Source organism: Lolium rigidum, chromosome 1 (genome assembly GCF_022539505.1).
Source record: "Lolium rigidum isolate FL_2022 chromosome 1, APGP_CSIRO_Lrig_0.1, whole genome shotgun sequence".
In the NCBI taxonomy this organism is placed as follows: domain Eukaryota; kingdom Viridiplantae; phylum Streptophyta; class Magnoliopsida; order Poales; family Poaceae; genus Lolium; species Lolium rigidum.
Window position 1 is genome coordinate 61,604,640 of NC_061508.1, and position 12,738 is coordinate 61,617,377.

At 44.5% G+C, this 12,738-nt stretch overlaps 1 protein-coding gene across 6 annotated transcripts; it reads left to right on the forward strand.

Moving 5' to 3' along the window:
• Positions 1-3,036: 3,036 nt before the first annotated feature.
• Positions 3,037-7,053, forward strand: LOC124674092 (metallophosphoesterase 1-like). 6 transcript variants are annotated; one of them, XM_047210127.1, is made up of 7 exons: positions 3,052-3,276; positions 3,834-4,438; positions 4,921-5,007; positions 5,255-5,530; positions 5,887-6,127; positions 6,248-6,374; positions 6,588-7,053. In XM_047210127.1, the coding sequence occupies exons 1-4, from the start codon at positions 3,052-3,054 to the stop codon at positions 5,502-5,504; spliced, it is 1,167 nt and encodes a 388-aa protein (XP_047066083.1). In that variant the 3' UTR covers positions 5,505-5,530; positions 5,887-6,127; positions 6,248-6,374; positions 6,588-7,053. The 6 variants fall into 6 exon arrangements, with proteins under 6 accessions (XP_047066122.1, XP_047066083.1, XP_047066091.1 ...); XM_047210166.1 differs by having other exon boundaries at positions 3,037-3,276; positions 5,887-6,374; XM_047210135.1 differs by having other exon boundaries at positions 5,887-6,374; positions 6,558-7,053.
• Positions 7,054-12,738: the final 5,685 nt, after the last annotated feature.

The window sequence follows — 12,738 nt, forward strand, 5'->3', positions numbered from 1 at the left end:
GGACCCATAGTCCGGGGGTGAACTACTCACTCATCACTCCGGAGGCGACCATGGCGGTGTAGAGTCCTCCGGGAGATGAATCCCCTCTCCGGCAGGGTGCCGGAGGAGATCTCCGAATCCCCGAGATGGGATTGGCGGCGGCGGCGTCTCGGTAAGGTTTTCCGTATCGTGGTTCTTCGCATCGGGGGTTTCGCGACGGAGGCTTTAAGTAGGCGGAAGGGCAGAGTCGGGGGCCGACGAGGGGCCCACACCACGGGCGGCGCGGGCCCCCTTGGCCGCGCCGCCTTGTGGTTTGGCCACCTCGTGGCCCCACTTCGTATGCTCTTCGGTCTTCCGGAAGGTTCGTGGCGAAATAGGCCCCCGGGTCTTCGTTTCGTCCAATTCCGAGAATATTTTGTTACTAGGATTTCGAAACCAAAAACAGCAGAAACAAGAATCGGCACTTCGGCATCTTGTTAATAGGTTAGTTCCAGAAAATGCACGAATATGACATAAAGTGTGCATAAAACATGTAGGTATCATCAATAATATGGCATAGAACATAAGAAATTATCGATACGTCGGAGATGTATCATCCCTCAAACAAATGAGGGGGAAATGAAGAACGCTTCGGTGAGGATGTAGATCGGTGTCTTCTCCTTCGAATCTCCAAAGATCAAGAGTTTTGGTTGGGGGAGGAAGGAGATCTTGCAAATCTTGTGTTCTTGAGGTGGCTCTAATGGTGGTGAAGCTTGGCAGATTTTTCTTGCAATGATTGAGCAACTTGTCCCTTTGGAGAAGAGAGCCTATGATTGGAGCTCTCAGATCTGACCGTTGGGGCGAAATCCACTAACACCGGAAGTTCCGGCCAGGAGGGCCGGAAGTTCGACTGCACAGGAAGTACCGGCCAGGAGGGCCGGAACTTCCGCCTTCGTCAGACATCCAGTTCAGAAGATGTTTGGGCGGAACTAGGGCGGAACTTCCGGTGATCGGAAGTTCCGGCCAAGTTCCGGCCAAGTTCCGGAATTGTGAGAAAACCTTACTGGACTATACTGAGCCACAAAACGAGAATTCCGGAACTTGTCCGGAAGTTGGGCGGAAGTTCCGCTGACCGGAACTTCCGGCCAACTCCACCGGAACTTCCGGTCAGGGAAAAAACAACTGCACACAGAACTGCGCTGAGAGGCTTCTGCTGAACGTACCAGGGCGGAAGTTCCGCCTGCAGGGGCCGGAACTTCCGCCAGAAACAAAAAGACCTTCAGAACTTCAGAACAGCCATACCATTTCACCGATCAAATATATTTCTCGAAAACTTGTACCTGTCTACATCAACACACATAAATATATACTTAGTGTTGACATCAAACACACAAAACCCAAAAGGGCGGGAAATGTTCTTTCAGCTGCGCCATGGCAGGCCTCGACGGGGCAGGAATGGCGGGGGGGGGGGGGGGGGAGAACGCGCGGGAAAGTTCCCACGTGCAACAGGGTTCCCGCGCGCGCGAAAAGGCCTGGGGCGCGCACTCGCGCCCAAGTTTCCCGCCAAGGCCACCGGCTATAAAAGACGGCGTGCGTGGCCTCGCAGACCTCACCCGCTCCGCCGTCCTCTCCCCTCTACCTTCTCCGGCGCCCTCTCCTCTTCCACCGCCATGCCGCGCACCCTGCAGACCACGTGGGCCAAGCTCTTCCTCGCCGCCCGCGCTAGGTTCCCGCAGATGGAGGAGGATGAGCAGCAGGCCGCGCAGTGGGTCACCGACGACGAGGCGATCCGCGTCGCGGCCGAGGGGGCGGCGAAGAAGGCAGAGGACGCGGAGCTGGTGGAGGCGGCTGTGGACGGCTGACACGAGGCCTACGACGGATGGTACGAGGCCGCGGAGGAGGGGCCTGACCCCGCCGCCGAGGAGGAGGCGGATGCCGTCGCGGCCGCCGACGGGGAGGAGGCCGTCCACGACCACGAGATGGCGAAGCTCAACGTCGCCATCGAGGAGCGTATCGCCGAGCTCACGCTCGATACGAGGGAGCACGAGGCCTCCGTCCGGGCCGGTCGCCACCGTTTAGGCGACCTCCTCGGCCGGAAGAACGATCTCATCGCTCAGCAAGCAGCCCGCCGCCTCCTCCAGCTGCCCTCGCCCGACCGACCGACGAGGAGGTTGCGGAGGCGGAACTCGGCTGACAAGAGCGCTGGCGTCGCCAGCAGGCGAACCACGAGGCCCGGGATGCCGGCCGCGTCCGCCTCGAGGCACGGGACGTGGTCGAACGCGCCGAGCGCGTTGTGTGGGAGCTCGGGTCGTGGGAGAAGCGGGCCGTGATGCCGCAGGAGGCGGAGCGTGCCGAAGCTGCGAGAAGGGCCAGGAGGAGGGCAGACGCGAAGGAACGCCGGCCGCCGCCGGGCCACCCAGCTGACAAAGCTGGACTGGAATCCTTACGCGTACAGGTCGCCCGCGTCGAGTGAAATCCACGGTCCCAGCGGCGAGGCCGACGAGGCCCTACGTAGCAGGCTAGTAGTAGGTAGTATTAAGAAAAATATAATATGTTTAATTTTAATGAAATATGTCCCTATGACACGTGGGTTAGGGAAGGACAAGGGGAGTACGCGAGCGGCCAGCTATCGGCGTCTGCAGCTACAGAAACGCAGCTCGGACTTGGACCGGGTTTAGGTCATCCCGAACACCGCGACCATTCACATTTAGAATGAGTGACTGTGTTGAGCCGCCTTTTTATCCGTTTTGACTCATTCGTACGCGCGGACGCGGGATCGCCGGCTGGGCACCACTCCTTAGCCTCGACCGGACAGGGCCCATACAGACAAAGTATGGAAGCGCAAAAGCAGATACAGGTTGCACAAGGCGTCAGATAAAATATTTCTCGCGACGCCTCTGCCAGGCTTCTTCTCTTTCTTCTTGCTTTGTCGGGCTAATTTTACCGCCGGTCAAATCTCATCTCACCGTCAGAAATAAAACAAGCAAACAGCCACGTCATGGCCGGCGACGACCAAACCGAGACCTCGCCCCCGCCCCCGCCCTCGCCCTCGGTCTCCCCCCAGTGTTCTCCCTCCACGCGTCGGCGTCGGCGATGGCGGCATGGCCGAACCCGTATCTTCCGCTCCTCCTCATCGCCGCCCTGCTCGCCTTCGAGGACTGGCTCTCCACGCCTTCCTGCTCCGGCGGCTCGCCCGCCCTCCACCCTGCCTCCGGCGACCTCAGGGCCATGTTGGTCGCCGACCTGATGCTCCTTGGTTCGGATGCTACACACGCCGACCGCTTCTTCCGATATCACCTCATGTCCAAGCTAATCACAGTAAGTTATCCGTGATCAGATTCAGATGCGAGCGACCCAAATTTTCCCGAGTTGTTTTTTTGTGTGTGTCTGCATGCTAAAGTTCCCATGTATACCACATCCACATGTACCTGTTATATAGGCTGAACGTGGGGAAATTGGAATTTTTCATAACTGTTCAAGTGATTCATGCCCTTTACTATTGTACTGGCGCAGAGAGATAACTGATTGGGCCAATTTGGACTCGCAGAGCAATGTCATAGGCTAATTACTCTTCTTCATTTAGTAGGAATCAGCTGCTTATTTCACCTTATTATAGTAAGTTGTTCACTACACTGCAGTGCTCAAACTTTAGGAAGCTATTGTCCTTTTAGGTATGTATAAGACTGTTTATATTTTGTCATGGATGCTATTTTCACTTTTCAGTCATATAATTTGCAATGTCATTTCATATACGAGGCAGATTATTAAAGTCTAACTCTATCAGCTTTTGGATGGGCACTACTGCTATACACACTTATGCTTATCACTCTCTCTATGGCGCAAAAGCTTAATTTGGATTGTTATGCCTTTTCCAGAAATCTATTCAGACAACGAATCCAGATATGATCATAGTCCTTGGGGACATCTCAGCAAAGGGTTCAGAGCAGAGCGAGAGCAAATGGGTAGCTGTTCTTGAACAGTTTGAGGGGATACTGGGGCAGTACTCTTCCCTTCCTATTCATATTGTGTTAGGTGATAAAGATGTGGGCGGATGTTTGAGTTTGGATGGTAAATTGGTGCACCGTATGGCCAATCATTTGCCAGGATTAGATTCAAGTGGTTGTGGTTCCTTTGAGATTAGTAATACCAGTTTTTTGTCTTTAAATGCGATTGCACTGCTCTGTGGTGACAACACGTTGCGGTTCAGCGTTGAGAAGGTTATGGAGATGGAAAGCCATTGTTTCCAAAGGAAAAGGTTAAACGGACCACAACATTATCATCTGGGAAGTGAAAAACAACAAGATTCCGATGCCCACAGTTGGAGACAAAACAGCATGACTTCGGGATCTGGTCCAATCATTTTACTCCATATTCCACTACATAAGTCCGATAAGTCTGATGGAGGAATCATCGGTGTCCCCATATTTCCAGAGGGAGCTGTCTCAGATCATCCTCTGGTTTCCTTGAGTTCGAAAGAAAGGTAAAATTTAGATATTATGTATCATGAGTTAAGGCACAATTCATTTTCCCTTTTTGTGAAATTCATAACTCATGTTCTATACCAATGCTATATCCTGTTTCCATCATTATGTAAGATTGTCATTTTGAAAAGCACATGATACATTCTGTGCATATTTAAACTTACCCCCTCCATTCAGTATTGTAAGACTTTTTAGAACATGAGTGAACAGAAGTATTTAACTATTACATGTTAACTTTTCCCACACGCTGAAACGCGTCTAAAAGGTCAAAATATCTAAAAGGTCTTACAGTAGTTAACGGAGGAAGTATGCAACTATTACATGTGAACTTTTCCCCTCCATTCATTCAGTGTCTTTCTGTACTGCTTGCCTTCAATTTTGGAATAATAATTGTCTTGAATGTGCAATTTTGTGCCACTGTTCTCTGTGTTGCCCTGAGTATTGGGGTGATTATCATATTGACTGTAATCTAATCCTGCAGTGGAAATGATGGCACAAGGCTGTATGATCAACTGCATACCCTCCCTGCAAATTCAACTCAGTATATTCTTCAGGCACTTAAACCAAGGTTAGTCCTCAGTATACCGCCGTAGTTTGTATAGCTGTGAGTTGAATTACTTATAACTGCTAAAGGTGATTCTTTTGTTGCATTGTTTACCTGCTTCAATTTTTCAGTTACTTGTGGTAAATTACTAGTCAAAAAAGGAGAATAATATTTTGTTCGATATGCTTGTTGAAACAAATCATATTGAGTTTCTTCCTCATAGGAATGCACGACTGCACGTGAAGTCATACTATCATTTCTTGTTCCGCAGGATTATATTTAGTGCTCATGCTCATAGCTTCTCAGACTACACCCACGCTGATGGGACAAGGGAAGTAACAGTGCCTGCCATGACATGGAAGAAGAGTGGAGTGCCAGGTTTTGTCATCGCAACATTTGGACAGAAAGGGGCTGTATCTGTGAAGTGCTGCTCGCTAGCTCAGGAATGGTACATAGTGACAGGATATTCAGCATTTTTGTTCCTAACAGCTCTTGCAGTAAGATGGTCACATTGGATGTGAAATGGAAGTACTGAAATTATTTCAAGGTATGATTGGTCCTTTGTCTTTTCTTTAAACGTGTTTTACATATATTCATTTCTTGTATGATGGCTGTGTGTCTAGTATTACTGTATTAGGCCTCACCATTGCCTCTATTTGTTTTCAACAAATCCCAATATAACATAGTTTGAATGAAAACCCAAAGTTCAGGTCTACTGGAGTTTCATTAATTTTTTCAAAACATTTTTTTTCACAAGCACATACAGATCCCGACGCCGTACCTGTAAATTTTCAGAAGATCTTTTTTTATTCTGAAAAATTGTGTGGATCTATAATGGAGGTATTATTTGCTATTTGTTGAAATTTTACAGAAATTAAGTTACTAATTATTGAAATTTTACAGGAATGTAGCTCACATCTGGGTCTCCTTACATAATTTCTTGGAACTTCGAAATACGATTCTTCATTTATTGAAAAATGATCGGGCCCCGAGACACCTGGGAGCAAACCACAGTACTCAGAGTCTGAACTCATATAGTGAAGCTATTCTCAAGTCCATTCCACAGTTATACTCAGAGTATTTGAGTGGGACACTTCAGCAATCAGCTCCAAACCTTCTGTTGCTCAGCTGATGTGATTACAAGGTGCTACTGCAATTCATTAGCTTATTGGCTTTTATTCTTTGTATACAGCTGTACAAGTAGACCAGGACTGGTTGCTTGCTGCATGTATTTATTGTGGTTTTGTTATACCGACAACAATAGGGAGCTGGAAGCTTGAGCAGATACTTCAGAGTCAACCTCTTGTCATAGATCAGAGCCGCTTTTAACATTGATGGCGTACTTCAGGTCCTCATATGGGGTGACCTCCTTTCACTGAAAGCTGAATGAGGTGATTATGATACTTGTAGTAAGAAGAAGCTTACATAATTGCCAAAAAAAATTCGATACCGCCTTTGATTAAAATACTAAAAGTACATAGTTTGACTTGCATTCTCAAACTAGATCGATTAAAGCTGATTTGTGTCCTTATAGTGCCGCAAAGTTGATTTATGGGGATTTATGGATTTGGTAGGATATTTACTGCATGATGATTGGTTACCAGGTTTCCTACTCCTACTGTTCTACAGTAATTATTGACCGGGAAGGTAACGTTCACCAGGTTGTGCCTTGAAGACTGCAAGCTGGATATTGAAAGGTAGTGTGTAGATTATAGATCGTTATTGTCTGCTATGCGATGGTGGTACTGCATGGTTGTCCAGACTCTGAAGAGCACCAAACATCACGAGCAGTGGCTTCTTCCTGGATAGTCAATGCGTTCCTCCGAGACTGGGACTGCCAAGTTGGACACCTCCTGATTTTACACTCCGTGAGGTTGCACAAGCATAACCGTCATTTGACTGCTCATTTTTAATGCAGCTTCTCATGTGAAGTTGCGAAGTAAGTATCGTGTAAATATTGAGCTGTTGTTAGAAACTACATTGAAACAGTGGATCAAGAAACTAACAGAAGCATTCTACAAGCATTGCATCTACAGTGCTGCTAAGCTTAGCAATTTCTTCTTTGCTTGAGATAATTTAGCACTTTTAAGATTTCTTCCCTCCCAATTCTCCAACATGCAGTCAAGGAATTTAAGTAGGCTGCCGAATTTCAAGGTATAACCGGTTATCCTATTTTCCAGGGTGTCGGTGCCCTTGCACTGCCTGATAAATACACAGTATCTATATCCTATTTTCCAGGGTGTCGGTGCCCTTGCACTGCCTGATAAATACACAATATCTATCAGAAGTCGTTTGGAAGCCAGGTTTTCATTTCGTTTGAAGCATTTTGAAATGAATACCATTTACATTGTAATTCCAGAAATGGATCCTTGTTTGGTTGCTACAGGAATTGCAAATGACAGCATAATTTAATATTGAATTTGTAAATGGCTTCCACAGAGAAACGCAAATGATAGGTTTCAGTTCGGAATCGTGTTTACCCATGGCATCATTTTACTGGATTTCCTAAATGAAATGATGGTCCAATTCTGTGGCAACCAAACAGCCCACATGTGGAATTCCAAAATGAATTTCAGGATTTCAGGTCAAATGATGGATACCAAACGATTTGGATTCCTGATTTTTTATAAGGGAGATGTTTGGGATTTCTGTTGGGCTTCTTTTACGGTACCTTCTACTGTTAAATGAGAGGGACAAGTATGAAGCGATCGAATGGCTCAGACTCTTTGCCTGAGATTAGGCCCAGCAGGCCCAGGAGCCGTGATTACTTAGAAAAAAGAAAAGTGGAATACGCGGCTGCCTCCCACCTCTGAAGAACGGTCTCAGAAAAAAAGTTGAAGACCACCGCCGCCTCCATCTCCCACGCGCCGTGACGACGCCGCCGCCTCCACCTCCCACGCGACGCGCCTACAGGACGATGGCCTCCGCCGCCTCCTTCACCTGGCACGCGGCCTGCCTGCATGGAGCTGCCGCCGACGCCACTCGCACGACTCCCTCGGCGCGTTTCTGATCTCCCCCACGGCGTACAGATCGCTGGCAGGTACGCTGCTGCATAGGTATTTTCAAGCATCAATCTTTAACAAGGATCACCGACGCATCGTGCTGGCTCAGAGTGAAGAATTCTGCTTACAGCTAGGGACACTATATTTCCTTATTTCATCTATAGCATATGCAGAGATACTGAATTCTTATAGATTATAGTAAAAAAGAGTCATTTCTCAGCTCAAATCTTTAGCTATAAAATACAATCATGGCTATAAACATACATATCCATGTTTATGCTATCTGTAGCATTGCCAAGTGTAACTAATGCCAAATTTTGTTAATTCCAGATTTTATGGCAACACATGTGCAACTAAATAAGCTTACTACTGTACTGAATATGTCATCCAAGATTTTTTTAATACATCTATGTTTACATCTCCCAAAAAATGCAGTGAAAACCCATTTTTAATAACCTGCAGTTGCGATGATAGTTGCTTTGTTTGTATGATCTGGTTGCTTGCATATCTAAACTGCTGAACATTCAGTTATACAAATAGCAAAACTGAACCACACAAATTCGAAAGATCATCAACTCGGTTTGCACTTGGCAATTAATTGTCAGAGAAGTCATGTAGCTTGTATTCAGATTTGAGGCAAAAGGAATGTGTCAAGGAAACATGCATGCTACATTGCTGTTCCAGTTTAGTCCCTACATCCATGTTATTAGTCTTAGCTAGATACATTATACTAGCTTGTGTTCAAATTCAGAGAGAACTCAAAACCAGAACACCGTCTTCAGGCTTTGTAGCACGACCATTGTTCATGTTTTGCCTTAGCCCGTTATCTATGCAGTATAGATATGCTGAATTACATAATTAGGTTGTAGCCCATTTGCCCATGTAGCATGATCCTGCTACTATATTTCTACTATGTTTTGGTATTTTCGGAACTCCCAGTATTATTGTTCAGCTGAAAAATGTAAAGCAATGATATGTTGAAATTTTATCAAGTTGTACGTGTGTGTGCATATAATGGAAAACGGAGGAAAACATTGCAGTAGTAGAGAGCTAAATTTAAATATCATCGGGAAAATCACCTGGTGTTCAATGAACATGAAGTTGTCTTTTTTTAGACATGATTTACCTGACTAGTAACATGAATCTTACTTTTATGATGGCAGTTTATAGACATGGATGGTGAAGGCGTTGTCTTGGAGGAGCGTGAAGAGTACCGCTGCGTGGTTAGCAAGACCTTCTGAAGTGAGGAGGACGGTGTCCTCATACAAAAATACTGTTACAAAATCCTATCACTCTGCGTGGTTAGCAAGATACCTAGCCAGGCACGTACTTTGAGGTGTGTGACAGTCCGAAGGTTACAAGTACATGGAGAACGAAAAACAACTATCTCTTCTGTAATCTTTGAATTCTGGCAGGGTTCAAGTGATAGTATAAGTTTGTAAACTTTAGTTCCTAGAAACCTTGACGCCAGTTAAATTTACATTTTGATACCTCATCTTTACTATGTAACTGATTATTAAAGGACAAAATATTATCAAAATAGAGTGATTCGCCCTATATAAATGAAGATGCTAACGACTGTATTCAGGAGTAGGGAAATACTTTTGTACACCCACGCATGGGTGTGGGTGTTTCCATCACCGTCCATTTATTCCTTGAGATTCGTGCCCACCATGGTAGATGGAAAGATTCCTTTCTCTCTCCTCTTTTTATCCGAATCTCAAAGCACAATGGACGGTGCCGGAAACACCCACACCCATGCGTGGGTGTACAAAATCCACTCTCCAGGAGTATAGGTAATAAATGAAATGCTGCTTGTGGGTTTCGGTCCGAAGGGAACATCGCAAAAGGCCATAGATAATCCATCTCTCCTGGGTAACCATCAGCCACCAATTCAATTTCTTAATTGTATTGGACACAAGAACTCTGGTTCCTAGCTTTAATGAAGCCAGAAGCGAACCAGACAAGTAGGCGATAGTAAAAGTCAAACGAGGACAACAGAGAATAAGCACAACACAATGAGAGAGACTAACAATATGTAGATAACATGTAAGAAGTGATCAAAGTATACTTGCAAGGATTTAACTATTACATCTTGATATTATAAGGTGCATAGAAGTCTATTATAATAACAAAATCTTTTCAGGATCTGAAAGCCATTTGCTATGCATTTAGATCACTCTACAGGTTTCTATATTCATAGACTGCTTGGATGCCCCAACCTAGTTGGGGGTGCAGTACAACTTCCCGAAAATATGTAGCACGGCAATAACAACAATAAACCGAATTCCCATGATCAGAAGAGCGTCTGCGGACATCTTGTGCCCATCAGTTTCATCGGTGTAGAACTGAAGCATTGTACTGGCGCCACCACCACCTCCAGCAGCAGCACCACCACTGGTGGGTGGACGCCTGCGAATGCTTGCAGTAGCTGCTGCACTCCCTCTTGCCGGTGCATCAACATTGGCCACCATCTTGTTTAATCTCCCTGCATGGAAGTAGGAATTTAGGTCAGAAGTCTTATAGCACTATCATGAAGGACCAAAACATATACAATGTTCCAATGAAGACCGGGCATGTACATCACCATTGAAGTTCATCTGAAGTACATGGGTATGCATAAAACAAAGAAGCATAGGCTGGATGCAATCACAATATGAGCAAAATAAATTGTTTACTAAAACTATGAATGAACAATCTACCTTGTTGAAGAATATAGGAAATCAACTTGAAAATCTGAATATGGAGATTTCTGGGTTGCAAACTAAACTTGCAAATGCTGAAAACCGAATCTCATACATGTCTGCGTCACAATCTTCTTTAATTAATAAAATGGCTGCTAAACCTGAGGATATTGATAATAAAATTGTTACTACAGCAAATGCCATCCAAGTTAGAATTAATGAGAATATAAGATTGATGGCCGAATTGCGTGCTAGGTGGGAGAAAGAAGAAAATGCTAAAGAAGATAATATAGCTAAAGTTTGGACTATTACCACCACTAGCAATGCTAATGCTCCACATGTTGCTGCACCTCCTACTAATAATGGTAAAAGAATTGGTGTTGGCAATGTTTCCACTTCTAATGCAAAGCCTGCAAAATTGCCAGAAACTGCTAAAACTGCTGAAACTGCCTGTGATAAAACTGCTGAAATTTTTTCCAACATTGGGGATGATGATCCCATTGCTTTAGATTATAATGGTTTGGATTTTGATGATTGCCACATCTCTGAAGTTATAAAGTTCTTACAAAAACTTGCTAAGAGTCCTAATGCTAGTGCTATAAACTTGGCTTTCACAAAACATATTACAAATGCTCTCATAAAAGCTAGAGAAGAGAAACTAGAACGTGAAGCTTCTATTCCTAGGAAGCTAGAGGATGGTTGGGAGCCCATCATTAAGATGTAGGTCAATGACTTTGATTGTAATGCTTTATGTGATCTTGGTGCAAGTATTTCCGTTATGCCTAAGAAGATTTATAACATGCTTGACTTGCTACCATTGAAAAATTGTTATTTGGATGTTAATCTTGCTGATAACTCTACAAAGAAACCTTTGGGGAGAGTTGATAATGTTCGCATTACCGTTAACAATAACCTTGTCCCCGTTGATTTTGTTGTCTTGGATATTGAATGCAATGCATCTTGTCCCATTATATTGGGAAGACCTTTTCTTCGAACTGTTGGAGCTATCATTGATATGAAGGAAGGTAATATTAAATATCAATTTCCTCTCAAGAAAGGTATGGAACACTTCTCTAGAAAGAGAATGAAGTTACCTTTTGATTCTATTATTAGAACAAATTATGATGTTGATACTTCGTCTCTTGATAACACTTGATATACACTTTTTGCGCCTAGCTGAAAGGCGTTAAAGAAAAGCGCTTATGGGAGACAACCCATGTTTTTACTACAGTACTTTTATTTTATATTTGAGTCTTGGAAGTTGTTACTACTGTAGCAACCTCTCCTTATCTTAGTTTTGTGCATTGTTGTGCCAAGTAAAGTCGTTGATAGTAAGGTTCATACTAGATTTGGATTGCTGCACAGAAAAAGATTTCTTTCTGTCACGAATTTCGACCTGCCTCTCTGTAGGTAGCTCAGAAAAATCCGCCAATTTACATGCGTGATCCTTAGATATGTACGCAACTTTCATTCAATTTGGGAATTTTCATCTGAGCAAGTCTGGTGCCACTTTAAAATTCATCTTTACGAACTGTTCTGTTTTGACAGATTCTGTCTTTTATTTCGCATTGCCTGTTTTGCTATGTTAGATGGATTTCTTTGTTCCATTAACTTTCAGTAGCTTTGTGCAATGTCCATAAGTGTTAAGAATGATTATGTCACCTCTGAATATATGAATTATGCACTGATCCTCTAATGAGTTTGTTTCGAGTTTGGTGTGGAGGAAGTTTTCAAGGGTCAAGAGAGGAGGATGACACAATATGATCAAGAAGAGTGAAAAGTCAAAGCTTGGGGATGCCCCCGTGGTTCATCCCTGCATATTTTAAGAAGACTCAAGCGTCTAAGCTTGGGGATGCCCAAGGCATCCCTTCTTCATCGACAACTTATCAGGTTCCTCTAGTGAAACTATATTTTTATTCCGTCACATCTTATGTGCTTTACTTGGAGCGTCTGTTTGTTTTTGTTTTTGTTTTGTTTGAATAAAATGGATGCTAGCATTCATTGTGTGGGAGAGAGACACGCTCCGCTGTTGCATATGGACAAATATGTCCTTAGGCTTTACTCATAAT

Bases quoted from the DNA above. Each gene is read 5' to 3' on its own strand.
- LOC124674092 (XM_047210166.1), top strand. From the start codon at position 3,052: ATGGCGGCATGGCCGAACCCGTATCTTCCGCTCCTCCTCATCGCCGCC. The intron at 3,277-3,833 runs GTAAGTTATCCG...TGCCTTTTCCAG, and splicing joins TCATGTCCAAGCTAATCACA to AAATCTATTCAGACAACGAA. The intron at 4,439-4,920 runs GTAAAATTTAGA...CTAATCCTGCAG, and splicing joins TCCTTGAGTTCGAAAGAAAG to TGGAAATGATGGCACAAGGC.